Source organism: Rhinolophus sinicus, chromosome 17 (genome assembly GCF_057876585.1).
Source record: "Rhinolophus sinicus isolate RSI-liver-muscle chromosome 17, RSI-T2T, whole genome shotgun sequence".
In the NCBI taxonomy this organism is placed as follows: domain Eukaryota; kingdom Metazoa; phylum Chordata; class Mammalia; order Chiroptera; family Rhinolophidae; genus Rhinolophus; species Rhinolophus sinicus.
Window position 1 is genome coordinate 7,697,858 of NC_142517.1, and position 20,052 is coordinate 7,717,909.

The 20,052-nt window shown below is 46.1% G+C and overlaps 1 protein-coding gene across 6 annotated transcripts in view; it reads right to left on the minus strand.

The window, feature by feature from the left end:
* The window catches only part of DOP1B (DOP1 leucine zipper like protein B), a 100,057-nt gene that overhangs the window by 55,642 nt on the left and 24,363 nt on the right, over window positions 1-20,052 (minus strand). For 5 of the 6 annotated variants that reach the window (XM_088794675.1, XM_088794671.1, XM_088794674.1 and 2 more), the window contains exons 3-11: window positions 18,073-18,254; window positions 17,440-17,610; window positions 12,538-12,727; window positions 10,643-10,741; window positions 10,189-10,312; window positions 8,353-8,462; window positions 7,998-8,112; window positions 5,040-5,160; window positions 3,463-3,582 (exon numbers count right to left, since the gene is read on the minus strand). In XM_088794675.1, the coding sequence (XP_088650801.1) occupies window positions 3,463-3,582; window positions 5,040-5,160; window positions 7,998-8,112; window positions 8,353-8,462; window positions 10,189-10,312; window positions 10,643-10,741; window positions 12,538-12,727; window positions 17,440-17,610; window positions 18,073-18,254 (1,232 nt within the window). The remainder of the gene's footprint in view (window positions 1-3,462; window positions 3,583-5,039; window positions 5,161-7,997; window positions 8,113-8,352; window positions 8,463-10,188; window positions 10,313-10,642; window positions 10,742-12,537; window positions 12,728-17,439; window positions 17,611-18,072; window positions 18,255-20,052) is intronic. The other variant, XM_088794676.1, reaches the window with a different exon arrangement.

The window sequence follows — 20,052 nt, forward strand, 5'->3', positions numbered from 1 at the left end:
ATTTCAAACACACACAACCCAGTCACAGAGCCACAAAACTAAGCTTCTGTAACAGATCAGGCTTCCAAGGGAATTGTGCGAAGAAGGTGGATTTCATCAGTGTAACGAGAAAATACAGAGGATTTTCTAAAGTTTGACTTCAATAAATAAAGAACCTTCGGAATTATGTGGCAAAGATTATGGGAACCTTCTTAATGGCATGTTTTGAATTCTATTATAATTTTTTAAAATTTATTGGGGTGACAATTGTTAGTAAAATTACATAGATTTCAGGTGTACAATTCTGTATTATATCATCTATAAATCTCATTGTGTGTTCATCACCGAGACTCAGTTCTCCTTCCATCACCATATATTTGATCCCCCTTACCCTCATCTCCCACCCCTCACCCCCTTACCCTCTGGTAACCACTAAACTATTGTCTGTGTCTATGAGTATTTGTTTCTCATTTGTTTGTCTTGTTCTTTTGTTGTTTTTGGTTTATATACCACATATCAGTGAAATCATATGGTTCTCTGCTTTTTCTGTCTGATTTATTTCGCTCAGCATCATAGTCTCAAGATCCATCCATGTTGTCACAAATGGTCCTATTTCATCTTTTCTTACCGCCGAATAGTATTCCATTGTGTATATATACCACAACTTCTTTATCCATTCATCTATTGAAGGACATTTTGGTTGTTTCCATGTCTTGGCCACCGTAAACAAAGCTGCAATGAACATTGGAGCACACGTGTCTTTATGTATAAATGTTCTTAGAGTGTCAATTTCCACCCTTTCACTTTGAGTCTATGCTTGTCCTTGTAGCTGAGCTGTGTCTCTTGGAGACAGCATATGGTTGGGTTTAGTTTTTTGATCCAATCTGCTACTCTGTGCCTTTTTATTGGTGAGTTCAGTCCATTTACATTTAGGGTGATTATTGACATGTGAGGATTTCCTGTCATTCTATCTTTAGTTTTCTGGTAAGGCTGTGTCTCCATTGTTTCTTTGCCTTTCTGTTGTTGTCTATTATTTCTGTGTGGTGGTATTCTATGATGTTTCCCTCTGTTTCTTCTTTTATTACAGTATATATTTCAGTTCTGGATTTTTTTTTTTTTTAGTTCTGGATTTTTTTTGAGTGGTTACCCTTAAGTTTATGGTAAAGAAAGTGTGATATTTAGAGTATTCCATTTTCTTCAGCACGCTTACTTTCTCCATTCCCATATTCTGGTTCAGGCCTTTACTTTCCTCCTTTCTATGTTTTGGTTGCCACAAATTGTCCCTGTTGATGGTGGTCGAATAGCCTCCTTTAGTATTTCTTGTAGTGCTGGTTGTGTATTAGAAAATTCCCTCAGCTTCTGTATGTCTGGAAAGGTCTTTATTTCTCCTTCATATCTAAAGGATATCTTTGCTGGATATATTATTCTTGGCTCATAATTTCTCTCTTTCAATAGTTTGAATATTTGGTTCCACTCCCTCCTGGTTTGTAGAGTTTCTGCTGAAAAATCTGATGATAATCTAATGGGCTTTCCTTTGTAGGTTACCATCTTCTTTCCTCTGGCTTCCTTGAGGATTCTTTCTTTGTCGTTGATTTTAGACAGCTTCAATACAATGTGCCTTGGAGAAGGCCTGTTGGGATTGAGGTAATTAGGTGTTCTATTTGCTTCTTGGATTCGAGGATTCAGTTCTGTCCACAAGTTTGGGAAGTTCTCATCAACAATTTGTTTGAGTATATTCTCTGTTCCCGTCTCTCTTTCTTCTCCTGGTATGCCCATTATTCTTATATTACTCTTTCTGATGGAGTCAGAAAGTTCCTGTAGAGTTCTTTCATTGCTTTTGTCTCAAGTCTCTTTCTTTTTCCATCTGTATAATTTCCAGGTTTCTATCTTCGATGTCACTGATTCTTTCCTCCATCTGGTCAACTCTACTATCTAAGCTGGTTATTTCATTCTTAATTTCTTCTATTGAGTTCTTAATCTCCAGAAATTCTATTTGGTTCTTTTTTAAAATTTCAATCTCTTTCGTAAAATGCTCATGTTGTTCTTTGATTGTGTTTCTGAGTTCATTAAACTGCCTTTCTGTTTTTTTCTTGCGTCTCGTTGAGTTTTTTCAGAACTGCAATCTTGAATTCTGTCATTTAAGTCACATATTTCCGTATCTTTAAGTTCCTTTTCTGGAGACTTTTCACTTTCTTTCTGAGTTGTCTTGTTGCCTTGGTTATTCATGGCAATTACTGATTTATCATTTTTCTTCCTAGACATCTACAGAGTGGCTTCTGCAACAGGTTGATAGGAAGAGGTCTTTCTTTTATTTTCCAGTACTTGTTGGTAGAATGTTTTATTTTCTCTCTGACTGCAGCCTTTTTTTTCCTCTCTCACATGGTAGTGCTAGGTTTTCTCTGCACTATTCCAGCTTCTCACACAATGGGGGGATTCCCTGGGAGACGAGCTTCTCCTCTGTTAATAATAGTTCGCCTGGGTCACAGGGCACAGTGTCCGTGTGGGTATGTGGAGAGCTTCTGAAGTTCCAAAGCTCTTCCAGCTCCTGATTCAGAGCCCATATGTTTCAGCAGTTCTGTTTACTCCTGCAGGAATGTGCCCAGATAGGTGGGGCCAGGGGCGGGGTGAGTTGTGAGAGGTGGCCCAGAGCAATGGCTGCGACCACCACCACAGCTGGTCCTGCTTCCACAGCTCCGTCCCCTTTGCCGGAACTAGTTGGGCTGCGAATCTGTCTGCGGTCCACAGTTCTCAGAACAGCAAATACTCTGTTCTTTTGATCTGACACCACTACTGTTCTGCTTCTAGCACCGGGCAGGTGGGGGCAGGGTGAGCTCTGGGAGGGTAGGGAGGGGGTGGCTAGTCTCAGTGCCTAAGGCTTCCATTCTCTGCTCAGCAGTGAGGGCTTAAACCACTGTTTTCAGCCTTCTTCCCTCAGTCTTTTCTCCAAGGTCTCTGCTGTGAGCGTTGGGTTCAGCTGTGTTATATGCTGCCCCCTCAGCCCTGTGGGCCACAAGCGGAGCCCTAGCAGTCCGAGTTCTTCCCTCTCCCGCAGCTGCGGTAGTTCCAGGATGCGGCGAGCTTGGAGCACTGAGCTGGGTCTGCGTCCTGTGCCCGTGGGGCTCCGTCTCCGCACTTCTCCCTTCCTTCCTCCCCAGCTCACGTGAGTCGCCCACCTTTAGGTGAATTCAGTAGTGGGCCTCTTCGTCTTGCCTGTCTGCTGTGCAGGGAGCCCTTTGTGGAGTTATTGTTGTTCGATTAGTTGTAAATTCCAGGAGAGCTTTACAGAAGCTCACCTCACGCCGCCATTTTGATCGGCAATCCGAATTCTATTACAATTTTAAGGGAATTCTTTCTCATTGTGTACTCAGCAGAGACCACCCAACTTTAGCCAGTTATGTATAATCTGACCACAATTAGCAGCTACGAAACCATGAAACCTTTTCATCCTTCCTAAATGCTCATTACCCTGAACTGGATACTTACCTAAAGCAATCCTCAAAACACTTCGTCATGTAGTCCCAGAGAAAGTCTGTGCTGAGGGAAGTGATCAGCAAGTTCACCGTTTTCACAATCTCAGAGGCATTTCTGTTTGCTTTCATTGCACTGGAAAGGAAGAGGGGTATTCACAAATGTTTCTGTGAAAAACTCTGCATTACAAGAACACCATGTCTGAAAAACAAATTCATTTTACCATTTACGACATACTTCTAGAGAGACCGAAAAACTCAAAGATAAAAATATTACTGTTCTGATGTATGTATAATGCCATCCTAAATAGTATTTACGCTGATATGTTCTCTTAGAGATAAGCTTAAAAGCTATCATAAAAAAATGTGACATAGAAAAGCAGTTTTAGTCCAACTGTAGGTAATTAGATACTCTACTGGTGGAAGAATACAGTGCAGCAGTGAGGAGGGAAATCCGGCTGGCATTAAGTGTGCATCTCCTACGACTCAGGAAAGGTCTTCTAGGGATTTATCCTACAGAAATCCTTGCACAGGCACACAAAGATGTATGCATAAAGATTTCTTAAATAAGTGATAAATCCTTACTGAGGGATTATATTCCATTGGGGAAGAGAGTACAGCTACTCACAACTTGCGTTTAAAAAACCCGGCAATTAACTAGTAAGTGTAATTCTATCTTTAAAATATAAAAGACAGGTCTCTCTCTCTCTCTCGCTCTCTCTCTCTTTCTCTCTCTCTCTCTCTCTCATACATATATAAATACATTGGAAGTCTGGAAAGAAATGAAAATATTTTATGTTTTTCTCTGAAGGGCAGTGGGATTATAAGTGATATCTTTTTTCTTGATAACCTTCAAATATTGGTACATTCTACATCGAGCATGTAATTACTTTCATATTCAGAAAAGCAATAAATGACTCTGAGAGAACAAAGCAAACACTAAGAACTCTTAGTACACTTAACAATCGATAAACCAGAAAAATCTTCCAACTGATTTAAATTTTCAATATACCCACTACCAATTCAGGCAGAGGGAAATTATATCAAGAGTAGAGTGAAAAGGAAGAAGTTGTACTATCTTAAAAAGAAGAAAACACAGGGTTGACAGATAATACATACTTCAAGTCAACATGTGTGCGGTCTCTCAAACCCAGTGCACTCTGCCTGCAGGGTCCTGGACGCGTGCCCTGGGGTGCCCACCTTGCTCTCCCCTCCCCCTCTTACTAGTCTCCTGAACTCACATCCCCTGGCTCCACTTCCTGACCTTCTCCCCTCCTACCTGTGCTCCTCCCTGGAACTCACTACTTGAGTAATCTAGATCCAGTTGTTTTGTTGGACAACTTTTCATACTTGATCGCTAAATATGGTTTGTCCACTGCAGGCTAGGGCAGAGGCTACATCAAATGCCTTTTAAACGCCTCACAGTATCCAACAGGGAACAGTCAATTCACATTGACTGACTTAAGAGCGTACGTCATCTCAATAGGAACCTATGCCGCTTCTCCATTTTCTCTAGCACTTCACAATTTACAGTAAGCAGAAAAAAATCATGGCACTAGGAAGGGAAGAAGAATGTAAAGTTGGAGGTCATACCTTATCAGCGAATTTCCACTCTGAGTGTAGCTAAGTTGAAGATCAGAGGCGAGAGCATCTCTGCAGTAAGAATAAAAGGCCCGGATGACTTCAAGAAACAAATTCCCAACCACTTGAGGCCCTGCCAGTAAAAAGAAAACATCCAGAAAAAAAGATTAACGATCCATTTTTAAATGAACAAATGTCACACACGTGAAACATACAACTAACTCTGTATATATAGTAGACAATTTATATAGTCTAAAATGCACAGAAACTTCAGTTGTGATAATGACAACTTTAGCTGGGGAAGTAACGTCCAAGAAAATGCCACCATTTTATATCTATTAACTTAGTTAATCCTCACAGCAGCCATATGAAGCATAGTGCGGTCCTGACTGCAGATGAGACGACTGAGGCAGAGATTAAGTGACCTGCCCAAGACGGATTCTGCCAGGTGGAGCCTGGGCACTTGTGCAGGGTTTTAAATGTGCATGAACTGCTTGGCCAGAGACATTACTCAATACAGACACTGAAAGAGCAGGCCACCACTCCCATTTGCAGTTCTTCTAATCATGAGCTACGACACCACAAAAAAGTAACACCAATCCTGAAAGGCTTATGAAGGTGGCACAAAAGAACTGGCTCCGCAGCACGTTAGAGATGCACTGTGGACAATTAGGCAGGTGGAAGGTGGCCAGACATTTCTGCTCCGCAAACAGTAACCATCAGGCAGTAAAGGGAGTGACTCTCACCCACGTATAGAGGGATGAAAACAGAAAACTCTGTCAGCACATCTGTGTAAAAAGCCACCAGCAGATTAATCTTTTTTGCTTTCTTTTCACAGAAACAAAAGATGTGTCTCTGAGAAAGCTTTCTTTATGATAAGTCCCACAGGTATTTTATCTGCAGTGTAAGAATGCCAAATACAGTGGTACCTCGGTTTTTGAATGTCTCTGTTGACGAACATTTCAGTTTACTAACGCCGTAAATTTAATGGATCTCTGATATCATTAGATAGTAAAATTCATGCTAAATTCGCAGTTTTAGGGATTGATTTTAAAGGTCTGTAACAGATTAATCCATTTTGCATTACCTTCTATGGGGAAACTGTGCCTTGGTTTTCGAACATTTCAGAACTCGAATGGTTTTCCGGAACGGATTATGTTCGAAAACTGAGGTACCACTGTACTTTTTACAAGCAAGGCAAGTCTGCTACCCGATTAGTGGAGGAGAAAATGAGGCAGTGGCTGGAGCCTAGCAGTAAATGGATAAGATGGAATGCCCGTGCTTTGCCTTCTAGCTCCTTTGCCTCTCAAGTGTGTCTTCCTTTGGACAACTAACTTATCAGTTAGAGCAAGTTCAGCGACCGTTATGACTGGCTAGATGCCTGCCTTTCATCCCCTTCCAGAAAATATGAGCCATACTGAGCCCAAGTTGGCAGAAACATTTCAGTTGGCTCACCAAGGTTCACGGCCTTGACGTAAAACACCCATCTCCAAAATGCTAACTTGCATTTTCTTCTCTGAATACTTCCCCAAGTTACATAGCAAGCTCCCAATACAGTTATATAACTCATTTCATTTTTTTCAGACTAAACCATGACTTCTCAGAGCTGCAGTCACTCCACACTGAGAAAAATCTATTGAAGCCATCGCTGGCTGACTGAGGTGGAGGGGAGGAGAGCGGTGAGAGGAAAAGTCTGCTCAAGGCACAAATGCCTTTAGGAAGCACTTAAGGGAGGAGCTTGGAGCGACGAACGCTTCATGCTTTGAGACTTTGGATAGGAGCAGCTAGAGCTGCCCACGCCATGCAATGCAAGTTCATCTGTGTTCCATGAGTAATGGACCTCGGGGATGTTGACGTCTGAGTGCAATCAGGTAAGCACACCGTCTTGTCAAAGAGAACTTAGGCTCTGGAGTCAAATAGACGGAGTTTTAATCCCAGCTCCAGGGTGGCCTCAAGAGAATGACTTACCCTTGTCCAACCTTAGCCTCCATCTATAAAATGGGTATAGTAAGAAAACCCGTCTCAGTGCTATTGGAGGCCTGGAGGTATATATGGAGACATATATTAAATGACGGATGCAAATCACTTTGCACAAAATAATTGCTCAAAAAAATGTCAGCCGTTATTGTTAACACTGAAAACACCAGGACCTCAGAGTCTCCCTTCCTTCTAACTTGACCAGAGGCTTTCTCCCCTTTGTCAACCTAGAGTCTACATCATCCCTGCCACATGGAAGACGTTCCATGCCTACGTCTCAATGCATAAGCAAAGGGTCTCCATCCTGAGGCCAGAGGGACAAGGAAACAGCCACCACGCGGTGGGCACATCTGAGGACTCAGATGCCACTATCAAGGCTGAGGCCGCAGGGAGAAGACCGGGGTTTTCTGTCCCTTTATGGTGTTCATGTGATTAGATGCTAAGATTGTTCAGTGAATAGATACGTACTGTAGCACATTTTTTTTAAAGTGAAGGAGAGAAGCTCACTTTTCTCAGCTGATGCTCATAGGACCACAGCGTATAAAAGGGAACCAGAGCCTAGTTCACCCCTCTCATTTGACAGAAGACTGAGGCCCAAATGGCAGAAGCAGCTAGCCCAGGTTCACAAGGCAAAAAGATGGAGGAGTATCCCCTCTTTTCTGGAAAATAAAATCCAAGCTCATTGGAAGTATGACTCAATTGAAGAAACGTCCTTACAAAGTCAGGACTGCATGTGCTCTGAAGGCTCGTACGTGGCTGTGCAAACAGGAGCTCAAAGGGATTTTTCTAACAAAAATGTTCAAGTTATTGTGCAAAACTTTTAAGTGGTGCCCAGATATGATCACTGAACTGCATAACATGACTAAAGAAAGTACTTCAAGATTCTGAAATTCCAAAGACTAAATTATATTCAAGACAATGTGTTGACTGTATCTCGCCATGTTTTAAATCTGGATGTGACATACGATGTGTAACAAGGTTTCTAACAAGTACCTATTTCCGGCTTGTCAAGCAGACTGACGAGGATGCGGAAAGGCTTCAGGTATGCGTGGTGGCGTTCCTCTGCGTCACCATCTGAGAACTCCTGGTGCAACAGCTCAGCCAGACCCTATTAAAAAAAAAAAAAAAAGTGCCACGTGTTAGGATATTGTATGTAGTCAAATTTGAGATTATTGGTTGTTCTTTGAGACAGAAAGAAAACCAGTCGCACAGCACAAAGTGTGTACACAGACTTTCCCCAACCGTGTACCAAGGGTCATGTCTATTTTGAAGTCCCACAAAGAAACACACTGACGAACACGATCAGGAACGCCCGGCTTGAGGATGAGTTTCCAGAAACACTTCTTACCTCAATTAAAAGATCCTTGGAGTATTTTTCAAAAAAATACAAGGACTGGTCTTCGTAAGAATTTGAGATTTTGGATTCTGGGACAATGGTATTTCCTTTGATATCTGAACCTATAAAGGAACAAGCACCATGAGCTGTAAAGAGATCCATACTTATAAAGAACATCATACTGTGCAAAGGTCTGACGCTCTGATAGTTCTAAAAATATAATTCCTCCAACAGAAAACAACACCAGCTCCAGCACGACCAAGCCACACGTCCTTCTCCTGACTGGTGTGCTAAGGATCAGAGAGGAGAAATTCCATCTCAACAGCCACCAATTTAGTTTGTCCCGAGAATTCAGCCTAGTTGTCCTTGACAGGTGTGATTAACGAGCTGCCAGAACGAGGACCATGGTTAAAAACCCGTCTTTATCTGTATGGCACTATGTACAACCAAGGCATTCGCATCAATATGCCCTCATTTTGGGCAAATCTGTGAGATCCTCGGGGGACTGACAGCACCTCACTGTACAAGCAAAGCAGCCGAGGCTCCTGGAGCCGCAGCCGAGGCTCCTGGAGCCGCAGCCGAGCGAGTCGGAGCTGATGCTGGACTGAGGTCCCGGGTCCCCTCTGTACACAGCCATTCTGGCCTCACAAAGAGGGAGCTCCTATGCATTTAACAAAATCATCCTTTTGATAAAAATGCTGAAAGAGTCTGCAAACATTCTTTTCTAAATCCTTCATAAGCTTCCATGCAATGACTTCTGAAAGTTTTATAACTAGGGGAAGAGAGGGAAGAAAGGGTCAAGAGGACTTCCAGAGTTTGGTGTGGTAAGATCTGCAAGTTGGAGGTTAAGAAAAGCTATGAAGCAGAGGGTTTTTAGGACAGTGAAAATACTCTGTATGATACCCTAATGGTGGCTGCGTGTCGTCATACATTTGTCCAAACCCACCGATTGCACAACACCGAGAGTGACCCCAATGGCAACTGGGACTGTGAGTTGACGACATGTCACTGCAGGTTCCTCGGTTGTAACAGATGTGTCCCTCTGGTGGGGATGCTGATACTGGGGAAGGCTGTGCCTATGGGGGGCGGGGGGTTATGGGAAAGCTCCTTCCTCTTAATTTTGTAACTTCCTCTTAATTTTGCTGTAAGCCTAAAACTGCTCTAGAAAAATAGTTTTGAAAACCAGCTGCACAGTCCTTTCTACAGCTGCTCTGTATGCCACCTTTGCTTAGGTACATGAATATGGGAATTGATAAAGTTCACGAAGGTACGACCCGTTACGCCTGTGATTTCCTGGACTCTGGCCCTGGGAGCCTTCCAACCACCAGGCAAGGGTTCTTGCCCTGTAGGTTTACAGGCTGTAAAACACAAAAGCACATGCGCACAGCACCACACACTCTGGCTTCTCTTACTCACCCAAAGTTATCCAAATACGTAGCTCCCAAACATCTCAGGGCCACAAACATTCCCATCCATACAAACCTTTCACACACAGGCCACATTGGTGGGTTTTCTCTCACATGCCCTCATCCCATGAAACTTCTCCATAGCAACTGGATTCTGCTTGAATAAGGTTTCGCTACAATGTTTTGTGGTATTTCAAGCTTCTTAAAAAGGAATTCAGTTAGCATTTTAAAAATCTCATGTATTACGTCCCAGCTTTTAAAGTAACAGCTGCAAAGTAACCCAAGCGCGGTGCAGGCAGAACTCAGCTGGCCAGTGCCATGCTCAGTGTTATGTTTCTACACCTCATGACTCAGAAATGTACCAACAAGACTGAAATTTACTCCAAAAATCAGCACTAAATGGCTTCACTCTAACTTCCAATTATTGCGTACTACTCAGTACCTAGTAACCAGGCATAAAGTCTTCTGTTTAGAGACATATCTCTTCTCAGCAGGGTCTGGGTGGCAGCTGAAAGAATTCGCACGACATCAGATCTGAGCAGAGGAATGGCTCTCTCATTGGCATCCTATTGGGAGGACAGAGAAAACTTTAGTGCAGGGAGATGATAAAATAAGCCACTGACCTTCTGACACGTAGCTTTTCCTTACCAGTCTACAGAGCTCTACCTTAAAAAGGCAATGCTCAAAAGGGGTTGCTTGTGCACGTGGCCCATGGACAGAAGCGTTTCGGTTTTTGTTACACAAACACCGTCCTCACAAAAATGAACAAGGGCCGTTCACTGGCTGAAAGCAAGTGGTGATCGCCAATTGGCTGCTCACTTCCCAAGACCGATAGCCGAGACCTAGCCTGCCTACCCCACCCCAGTGACTCCCCTGGAAGAATGCGAACGACTCACCAGACAGGTATAAAACGGGAAGAAGAAGAGAACAATTTCCAGATTGTTTCTTTGCACCAGAACATTAGAGTCCAACAGTGAGGCACATAAAGCCTTTATCTGTAAATGATAAACGACAAGAGCATTTCATTCCCAAGGCATCTAACATCAGGCTACTCTTTAGTCACAAAAATGAAAGTAACTTTTCCTGGGAATCGGAACCACCATATTAAATCATGAGGAACAGAACAATAAGGTATAAATGTGGCAAACTTGGGTTCTAGTTCTAGACGCTAGGGGGCACAACATCGGGAAGATGGTCAGCTGCAGCCCTTCCTTGTTCAGTCTGAGAGCTGGAGGGGTTTGGACCAGATGGTTGGGGTCTGAGACCCTGAATTCTATGATCCTAGAAAGGAACATCTTTAGGTTCCAATATGAACTTTCGGTGAAACTCGAACTCCAAAGACATTCAGTCAAATGGATTCCAAACCAATTTAGTACCAATTTCAAGTGTCTTTTCTGAGTACAGAAGGTATAATACAGATGCAGGATAGAAGATGAGAGCAATAAGACAAATGCTAATAAAAAGCTTTGAGAATTCAGAAGAGAGAGATCTTTCACGTGGGGAAACAATGACGCTTCGTTGAGAAAGCAGAGCTGGAAGGACAGGAAGCATCTATATTGAGACCTGTGGAGAAGTAGAGATGGGCAGTGAGGGGGGATGGGCTGGAGCAAAGACAACATGACAGACTTGTGAGGCCAGGCTGGGCTGTCAGCTCTGGGAGTGGAGAGAGGAGAGTAAGGCATTTGGTGGGTTGGGAGCAGACTGTTAGAATACTCTTGAACTTGGACTCCACCCATAGGCAACAGGAAGCCAGGTACTTTGCAAGCTCAGTATAGGTATGAGCAAAGCTATGCTTTAGAAAAGCACATCTAGTGATCAAAAAGGATGGGCTGGGTTCAGGATGGGCTGGGGAGAAACCGGTTAGAAATTGTGTTATGATCCAGAAGCAAGATATAAGAAGTTGAAGCAGGGCAGTGAAAACGGAGAGAAAAGGACAAAGGGGTACTGATGGGGCAGGAGAGAAGGGAGTAAACCTAAGAGGGTGTCCTAGCTCCTAAGCACCGTGGGAGGTGCTTTTCATCAATCTTTTCACTTAATCCTCAGAGAACCCATGAGGAAGATATGTTATCCCCACATTGCAAAGAGAAATGGACTCAGACGGGTGAGTAATTCACACAAAGTTGCCGACTTTCTTACCAAGAATTCATTTTTCAACATTTTAAGGTGGGTATACCACTAGATGGCGATAGACAGCAGGCCATTGAAAACACAAGAGGCATGTTTGGGGAGAAGAGACAAAGGTCTGGGACGTTCCCCTTTTTTAAGGTCATGAGAAGGGATGTCAAGGAAAAGAGCTGTCGTCCAAGAGCCTGGGGACAGACACCTGAGGAGCCCTGACGATCCAGGTGTGAGAGCAGCCAGAGAGGATGACGGCTGGAGCAAGACCAAGATAGTGGCAGAGGAGTCTCCCATGCGGGCAGTGGGCAGTGGGCCAGGGCAGGGGAAGGAAACACGATTTCAGCAAAAGCGGCAGTCTCGCTGGCAGGCTCTCTGCATGCCGTTTACAACTAAGCATATTCCTGAAGAGCGCAAGGCCTCCAGAAGGGCTCTCTCTGCCTGGGTGTGAACAACACTTATTTGAATATATAAATCATAATGCATGTTAAAAACAAGCACCACCATCCTGGGTTTCCTCAGTGGTGACGTGTCCTCATTTGGCTCAGCAGCTCATGGTTACACACACTCTGACTCCATTTCCGTGCTGCTCCCCGATGTCCCTTTGCAATCCCAGTGACCACCTGTGCTGCGCGCCCCATGGCCCCCCACATCCCCGTGAGGAGAGAGCACCCACCGTGAGCTGGTAATCCGTCCCCAGCATGTACTTCTGCTCCTTGCCAGGCAAGTCCCTGCTGATGTGGCCCACCACGAAGAGCGAGGCGGGCAGGCGGACGGCCGGGCTCACCAGGACACTGCCCCAAAGGGCAGCGTAAAACACCTCTTTGCCGACCACCAGGGACAGTCTCAGGAGCAGAGTGTCTGTTCTGGGGATGAGAGATCACAGAGCGTGAGGGACCTTCCAAGGGTGTCCATGTCACTGTGCTGCTCCGCGAACGCTTCACAAAAGCCTCAGCTCCTGCTCCCTGGCTGTGGAAACACCATCGTCCTCACCATCCTGAGCTGCTGCCATCTCTTGTCTTTCTGTGTTTGTCCACCTGCCACTGTCACTGAAACTGATGTGCTGAAACACATGTCACAGAGAGGAGCAACTTGGCCAACAGGCAGCGTGTGACCGGCTGTGTCACCGCAGCACCAAGATCCATCTCCACCTATGGCCTTGCCGCGGACACCACACTACTTACAGGAGGGCATAGCGGATGGGACGAGCCGGTCAGCCTTTGTATCAAAGCATAAGGAGTCATTAACATGCCAAAAGGAAAAGAAAGGTTGATGTGACGGACTGGACACCTAACTGGTGATAAAGGCGCTCCTACCCTGAGCACGACCAAAATGTGACATTTGACTTCAGAAACCCCGGGACAAAACTCCCCCGGGCGCCCACTCCACTGCAAGTCCCACAGCGCCTGGGCGGTGTTCTCTGTCACCGCCCACAGCACCTCCACACGCAGGCCCCCACTGCAGCAAGTCCTGCTGATGCTGACATTTATGCTGACATTTATCTCTGCCTAGGTCTCTCTCCTCTGACACTACATCGCAACTTCACGTATGTCTTTTAAGAGAAGCAGCATCATCAGATCCTGCTTCACAAAAGCAGGGCTCAGGGCTTGTTCGTCCACTGACGCTGACCACGGCCAGGCCCCTCTCTGCTCAGTGCTGTCCCTGCAGCTGACTAGGGCACCTGCCCCGTCAACACTGAGGACAAAGCTGGAGGGGCCTGGTGAGCACCTGTCAGTAAAACAGCAGAGGCGAATCCCCACAAAGGGTTTCACTTCATGAGTGATCTGACTCAAACTCTGAAAGGATTCCATTTCGCAGATGCTTCTGATTTGCCACGAAGACTGAAAACAATCACAAAAGGACCAGTCCAGGGGAATGCAGTGGACAACCCAGCTTTCTGGCGTCTAGCGTCTGTGGCCGCTTCCTGGCTGTAGTCCCCAGGACAAGCTTAACCTTTGTGTGTGTCAGCATTTTGCCGTGAGGTATGCCGTGAGGGAGATGTTGTGAGAGGACGTGAGAGTCTCCTGTAGAAACGCAACACAGGAGACCTGAGCCGGTTCTCAGGCCCTAACGCCTACCGCTGTGGCCTGGTCGGCTGTTTGCTGAGGTGTCCCCAGTGCCCCATGAACACCTGATACACAGCTGGCACTTGAAACAGCCATCAGATGCATGCCACTCCTCCCTTTTATTACAACCCAAAGTGTCCTCAGCTTACTTTTCAATAGTCAGTTCAGTGTACATAGAACATTTCATATAAAAAGTCTACTTACCTTTTTATATTAAAAAGGAATTTTGTTCTTAAAACTACTCTGAACCTCTATTGTCTCATAATATATTTGTAGCAAATGATGCATGGTTTCATCTTCTCAGAAGAAAAACAAAGATGAAGAGCGCATGAGTAACAACAGCCCAGCTTGTGGGAAAAGCACCCAGAAGGGGGTAGCGGCTGGAGGTATCCACCGGTCTTCCATCACTGCTGAGTACACAAATAGAGCTTCTCTTTACCCAGCTCTGAAAACAATGCAGCCAAGGCTCTAGTTGGGGGCAGAAGCACCAGTGAGCAGCTGCAGTTACAGTCGGTCGGGCAGATGGGTCACGCTGTCCCCTGAGCGGACAGGATGCTCCTGAGCTGGGAAGTGATTTTTACAGCAACAGATTGGGAAGCCGAGGAGCGCTCTCCTCTCTCCAGGATCCCTCCCCCGAGAAGACCGGGCGCTCAGATAAAACCCATCACAAACACTAGCAGGCACACGTCTCACATCCTCCTTGGCTTACAGCAGCGTGTTCCCAACGTATGTTCCACAGGACACTGGCCACTTGCGCTGTTCCACAGAAAAGGGGTTCCGCTGTCACAAAGCCTGGGAAATGCTACCTATGCTATCCCTCCTTCAATATTCAGAGTACACTGGCTAGTTTTCTTTATTAAATAAGTGCGGCTTTAAGTCTCATTTTATTCTGAAAGAAAATTAATGGGTTATTAAAAATTTCAATGATGCCACAGAGTTCAGGAAATGCCACTTTTGACAGGACTTTGCTATGGAGAGCAAAGTAAAGAGCAAGAAAATAGGTTAAAAGCAAAGCAACTTTCTACTAAATAAGAATTACTCTTATCATCTCTGGTGTGAAATTTCAAAATGAGTGTGCACAATTTAGTGTCCACAATGCTAATATCTTCTATTCGAAACAAACCAAGAACCAGAAACAAAACAACACCCAAACCACCCCAGTTTCCATGCTTCCTCCTTTGCTCTGGCTGCTGCTCTCATGTACCTCTGCAAACACAAGCTCACTCTACCACCACCGACAGTCTCTGCTGGACTCAACTGAGACAAGCGAGTGAGACAGGCCGTGTGCCATAAGCCCCCAGCATGTCACAAGGGGACAGCCCCTTGCCAAATGGGTGGTCATGGAAGTCTGAACTGTCACAACACCGAACAGGCAGAGTGGTGACAAGAGCGCCGTGTACTGGTCAGATATTGTGCCCAAAAAGGGGTAGAACATTCTAGAATCAGCAGAGCTCACCATGGTGCCTGGAACCAACCAAAAGAGAGGCCAATCAATATTTTTCAATTACTATTTAAGCCAGGCTTCCTCAACCTTGACACTTTGGGCACTGGGGCTGGCTAAGTCTCTGTTGTAGGATGTTTAGCACCTCCTCCGGCCTCTTCCCATGAGATGCCACCCTGCCCCAGTTGGAACAACCAAAAATGTCTCCAGATATTGTCCAATGCCCCCTGGGGACAAAAATCAACCTGGGTTAAGAACCAATGATTTAAAGGAAAGCCTCTGGTAAACAAGTTTGTGCTTGCTCACCAACTATTTAAAATAGTCACCTCTCTTCCATCTCCTAAGAAGAAAACATTAGTATTTTCCATTTTCTCAGCGCAGCAAAACTTGGCTATAAAGGAATTCTAGCCAGGAGTAATCTGCAGGCATCAAAGGGTCAGAAAGCCAGGATGAATGGTTATGTCCTAACAGTGGCAAAAATTCCCACTCCTTATGGTTCCTAATGAGCACAAACCAGGGACAGTGTCTACCTCCATGGCTGTGAGTCACGACCCTTTGCATTTTCTACCACATGACATCCTAACCCTCACCGCACCCTCCCTTCCTGTCTCTGTACAGTGTTTTCTGGGGGTGTTTGACTCAATTCTCAAGCACTTTGGGGAAGAAACAGCTGTTCAAATGAACCCTCATTTATCAACTGAAAGAACACACAAAAACACCCAAATACTGACATGCTTCTGGTGTGATTCACTCTTAAAGACTCTTAAAGAATGCAATATTTTTGGGGAATTGATGTGTTCATCTGTCAGATGATGGAAAAATATTTACACACACACACGTTTGGAAAACATGAATGGGCCAGAACTTCTAGAAAGAGCCTGGGTCTAGGAATGAAGAGACAGAGTCTGGTAAAGGTCCTCTTGCTGACCCCTATGTGACCTTGACCTTTCGTCAATCCACACACCTATGAGCCTTACCATGTGCAGCCACAGGGCACGGTGCTAGGCTTAAAACAGCAGAGAGACAGTCTGTCTCCTGGGGAAGTGATTCCAGTGACTCCCTCCATTGCAAGTGTGCATTTGCCACTGGGAATGGAAAGCCCCACCTGCTCACTTGGTGTGAAAGCTTGAAATGGTTCAAGGGCACATTTCTGGTTAGGTTTGTCAAGTCCCAGCACAGACGCTCGTGACGCAAATGCACCCCTAGTCACTAGCCATACTCCCTCAAGCCACTCTGATTATTAGGTTCCCTCGAATTTAGGGGAGCACGGCAAGTAGGCCTTGGACTGAGCCTTGATTCCACCTCCCACCTCCGCACCCCAGGTCACAGCCGACACACCAGGCAGAGGCGGTGCAGCTGGGGACTCCGGCGGGGGGAGGATTCCAGCAGTGCACTGTGTAATCAGATGGAGACTTTTCAAGCACAGAGGTTACTAAACCTCCCAGTCAGGCTGCACATGGGCTCGAAATCGGATCCCACAAACAGAGGCTAATCACTGCGGCATCAGCCAGAACAGCTAAGACACTGGAAGTGAGTTCTTACCTTGTAATTCTCCAGAAAAGCGGGATACTATATACTCAATAGTGGATACATACTTTCTCCCCTTCCTTGGCAGTGACCAAAAATCTGCCTGAACTTTTATGCATGTCAGCTTTACAAATTTACAAGTGTTGCTGAAGCTGATCAAAATATTCTGCTTAGTGTCAACTTTTCGAGCCCTACCCATCAAAGAAAGCTGTCCTTGCTTTTCTATTAGAAGCAGCCTCATGGAGCAGAAAGGACGTCAGAATCTGGTGTGTAGGTCAGAAGCCCATCTCTGCCGCCCACTGACTTTGTGACTCTGGGAAACTGTCTTGCCTTCTGACTCTCACCTGTGAATGGAGGTACTGCCAGGAGAACACAGCATTTTGTCAAGCAGGAATGTAAGCCATCGGCCCGCTCCTACACCTTTCCCGGCTTCATGAGTCTCTGTCCTTCTTTCCCCGTTTCTTAGAAAGCAATGACATAAAACACAGCTGCCTGACCCACCCACGTGGGTGGCGCAGAGCCGTCAGCGCTGGCTGAGACCCACCTGTCGTAGATCTCCGAGCCCTCCTCCAGGCCGGGCAGCAGGCCGATGACGAAAGCCTGGAGACTGGGCAGGAGCAGCTTCTGCAGTGGGAGGAAGTACTTCTCGTACAGGCCGAGCAGCACGGGCCTCACCGACATGGCCGCGTTCGCCAGCAGAGGAAACAGCCCACAGCTTTGGGGAAGAAGAGGGAGAGGGGGATAAAGGAAACACTTAATCAGAAGTGCAGCTGATCAGGCAACAGCCACCTAAATGGGGGGTGTAGACCCCTGCTTATCATGACGTCACAGCTCTAACCGGAAGTGCAGCTGATCAGGCAGCAGCCACCTAAATGGGGGGTGTAGACCCCTGCTTATCATGACGTCACAGCTCTAACCGGAAGTGCAGCTGATCAGGCAACAGCCACCTAAATGGGGGGTGTAGACCCCTGCTTATCATGACGTCACAGCTTACTGTTAGTGAAGGGCAGGTGGCACGAACACTACACTCCTACTTAAAGAGAAGTCTGGGGGGTGTACTCCAGGAGCTGAAGCCTGGTTATCTCCTGGGACAGCTTTAGGGTGTTTTGCTTGTTTATGGCTGAAACATGGATTACTTGGGTAATAACAAAGTTACACTACGCAGAAGCTATCGTACCTGTACAGGAACAAATCCTTGGCCAGCCATTTGGTCCCCACAATTTTAAAAATAATCTCATAGGTTTCCAGGGCTTTTAAGTGCACACCACTGGGCAGAGCAGGATGCAGGCATTGAGCTAACCTCTTGCTGATAACGAGCCGTCTTGGCAACAAGGAATACTTTAGGTTACTCTGAAGGGCCTGGAAAACAAGAGGGAAAACAGATGAGGAAGAAGGTGGTGATATTTACAACGGACAGTAAATCTGCCGAGGCCCGGAAGACACCAGCCGGCCCCAGTGTGGCTGTCAGAGACAAGACGTAACAGAACAGGACTGGGGGACTGCACGGCAGGGCCGGGGGCCACGAGCCAGGCTCTAGGGACACAGGGCAATGAGGCAGGCTGCAGAGTCAAGAGCAAGGCCAGCTTCTCAGCCACACTTGGCAGCCGTGTACCGGTGAGGGCTGTGTGCTTCTGTCTGGGGAAGCCTCAGTCTTCACAGACTAAGCAGGACACTGAATGTATCAGAGGAGGCGACCTCCCATCCCTAAGAAAACCTAGGTCTGTGTGCCGTGGAAGCCCCTGGACTTTTGCCCAGAGGAAGAGGTCTGAATTACCCCATTATTCTCCCAGCTCAGCTTCACAGCCAGGTGGCTCTGAGTGGGGCCCACCCAGAAGATAAGGGAGGGCACACTTCTCTTATCTTAAGGGAGTCCTGACATCTTCACAGGAGAAGCACAGAACGCAGTTGCCATGGAGCGGCAGGATTTCGGGGCTGGGGTACCCCTGCAGGACACAGGCCTTGTTTGCACTAAAGCATCGCTGGGTATGTGCCATCCTGGGAGTGTGAGCAGACTGGTGCTATTCTTCCAGGTACCAGCACCGTGGCAGGGTGGGTCCTCATGACTCAATATTATAATAGTACATGTCTGCCATCGTGGTGGAACAATCCATATAACCCACACAAATATTTACTGAACGCCTACAGGGTAAAGTCCACGCTTCTTAAAAGCCACTCAAAGGCTTCCAGGCAGGACTCCTGCCTGCGCTGCCCGCCCACCTCTTAACGCTTCACACACTGAAACAGCACAGATCCAACCGTGGCTCCCGCGCCGCTCGGTGCCCCTCTGTCCTTCCTTCCTGTCTGCCTTGCTGATTTTCCTCACCTGAGACTTAGCTCAGCACCTCCCTCACAGAGGCAGAATGCTCCCTCTCCCATACTGAGTTTCTCCTCCACCAGGTTCCACATGCACATTTGTCACCAACTTACAAGCTCTTCCAATGATTATCTGCCCTACAGTCTGACTTAAGTGGCCGGGGACTGGAGGAGAGGCCTGTCTCCTTCCTCTCTTGGTTTTGCAGCATTCTGCATGGTGCCTACAACAGAGCAGGCCACATGGAGAACACACAGACTCGTGCAATGCCAGGGGCATTCTGCCCGTGTGTCAGGACTGCTGGGCCTGGACCACCTGCTCTTAGGGCCCAGACAGCTTTATTTTTATAAACAAACAAAATGATCCCACCTCTAAAATAAACACTGACGTTACGTAGGAGGTAAAGGGAAGAGAAAGAAAAGAATATTTTTCATCAGAAGACTGTGGTCTAACAGAACTCTCAAATTCAATAAAACTACATCTTAAAAAACACAGACATAACTAGAAGTTGTCAAGAAATACCTTAAAACATTATTTTGTAAGAGTGTACTGTCATAAAACAAAGGGAAAGCCAACAAAATATTTCAATATGCTTATATAACAAACAGTTGAGGAGGGGACGCAAAGCTCATGCTGTCATGGAAGACAGGAACAAACTGATAGACAGTTGTGCAGCTGTCTTATTTTCGGGGACACGTGGTACGTCAGGAGCAAACGATGTGACGCACCCCTATGGTGGTCACCTAGAAAGCAGTGTTTGGTTCCCTCGGGCTGCGCATAGCAGGATCTCACTTCTCTGCCTTCTGAACTTAGACGTGGCAACTAGAGACTCACGGTGGCCAGTGA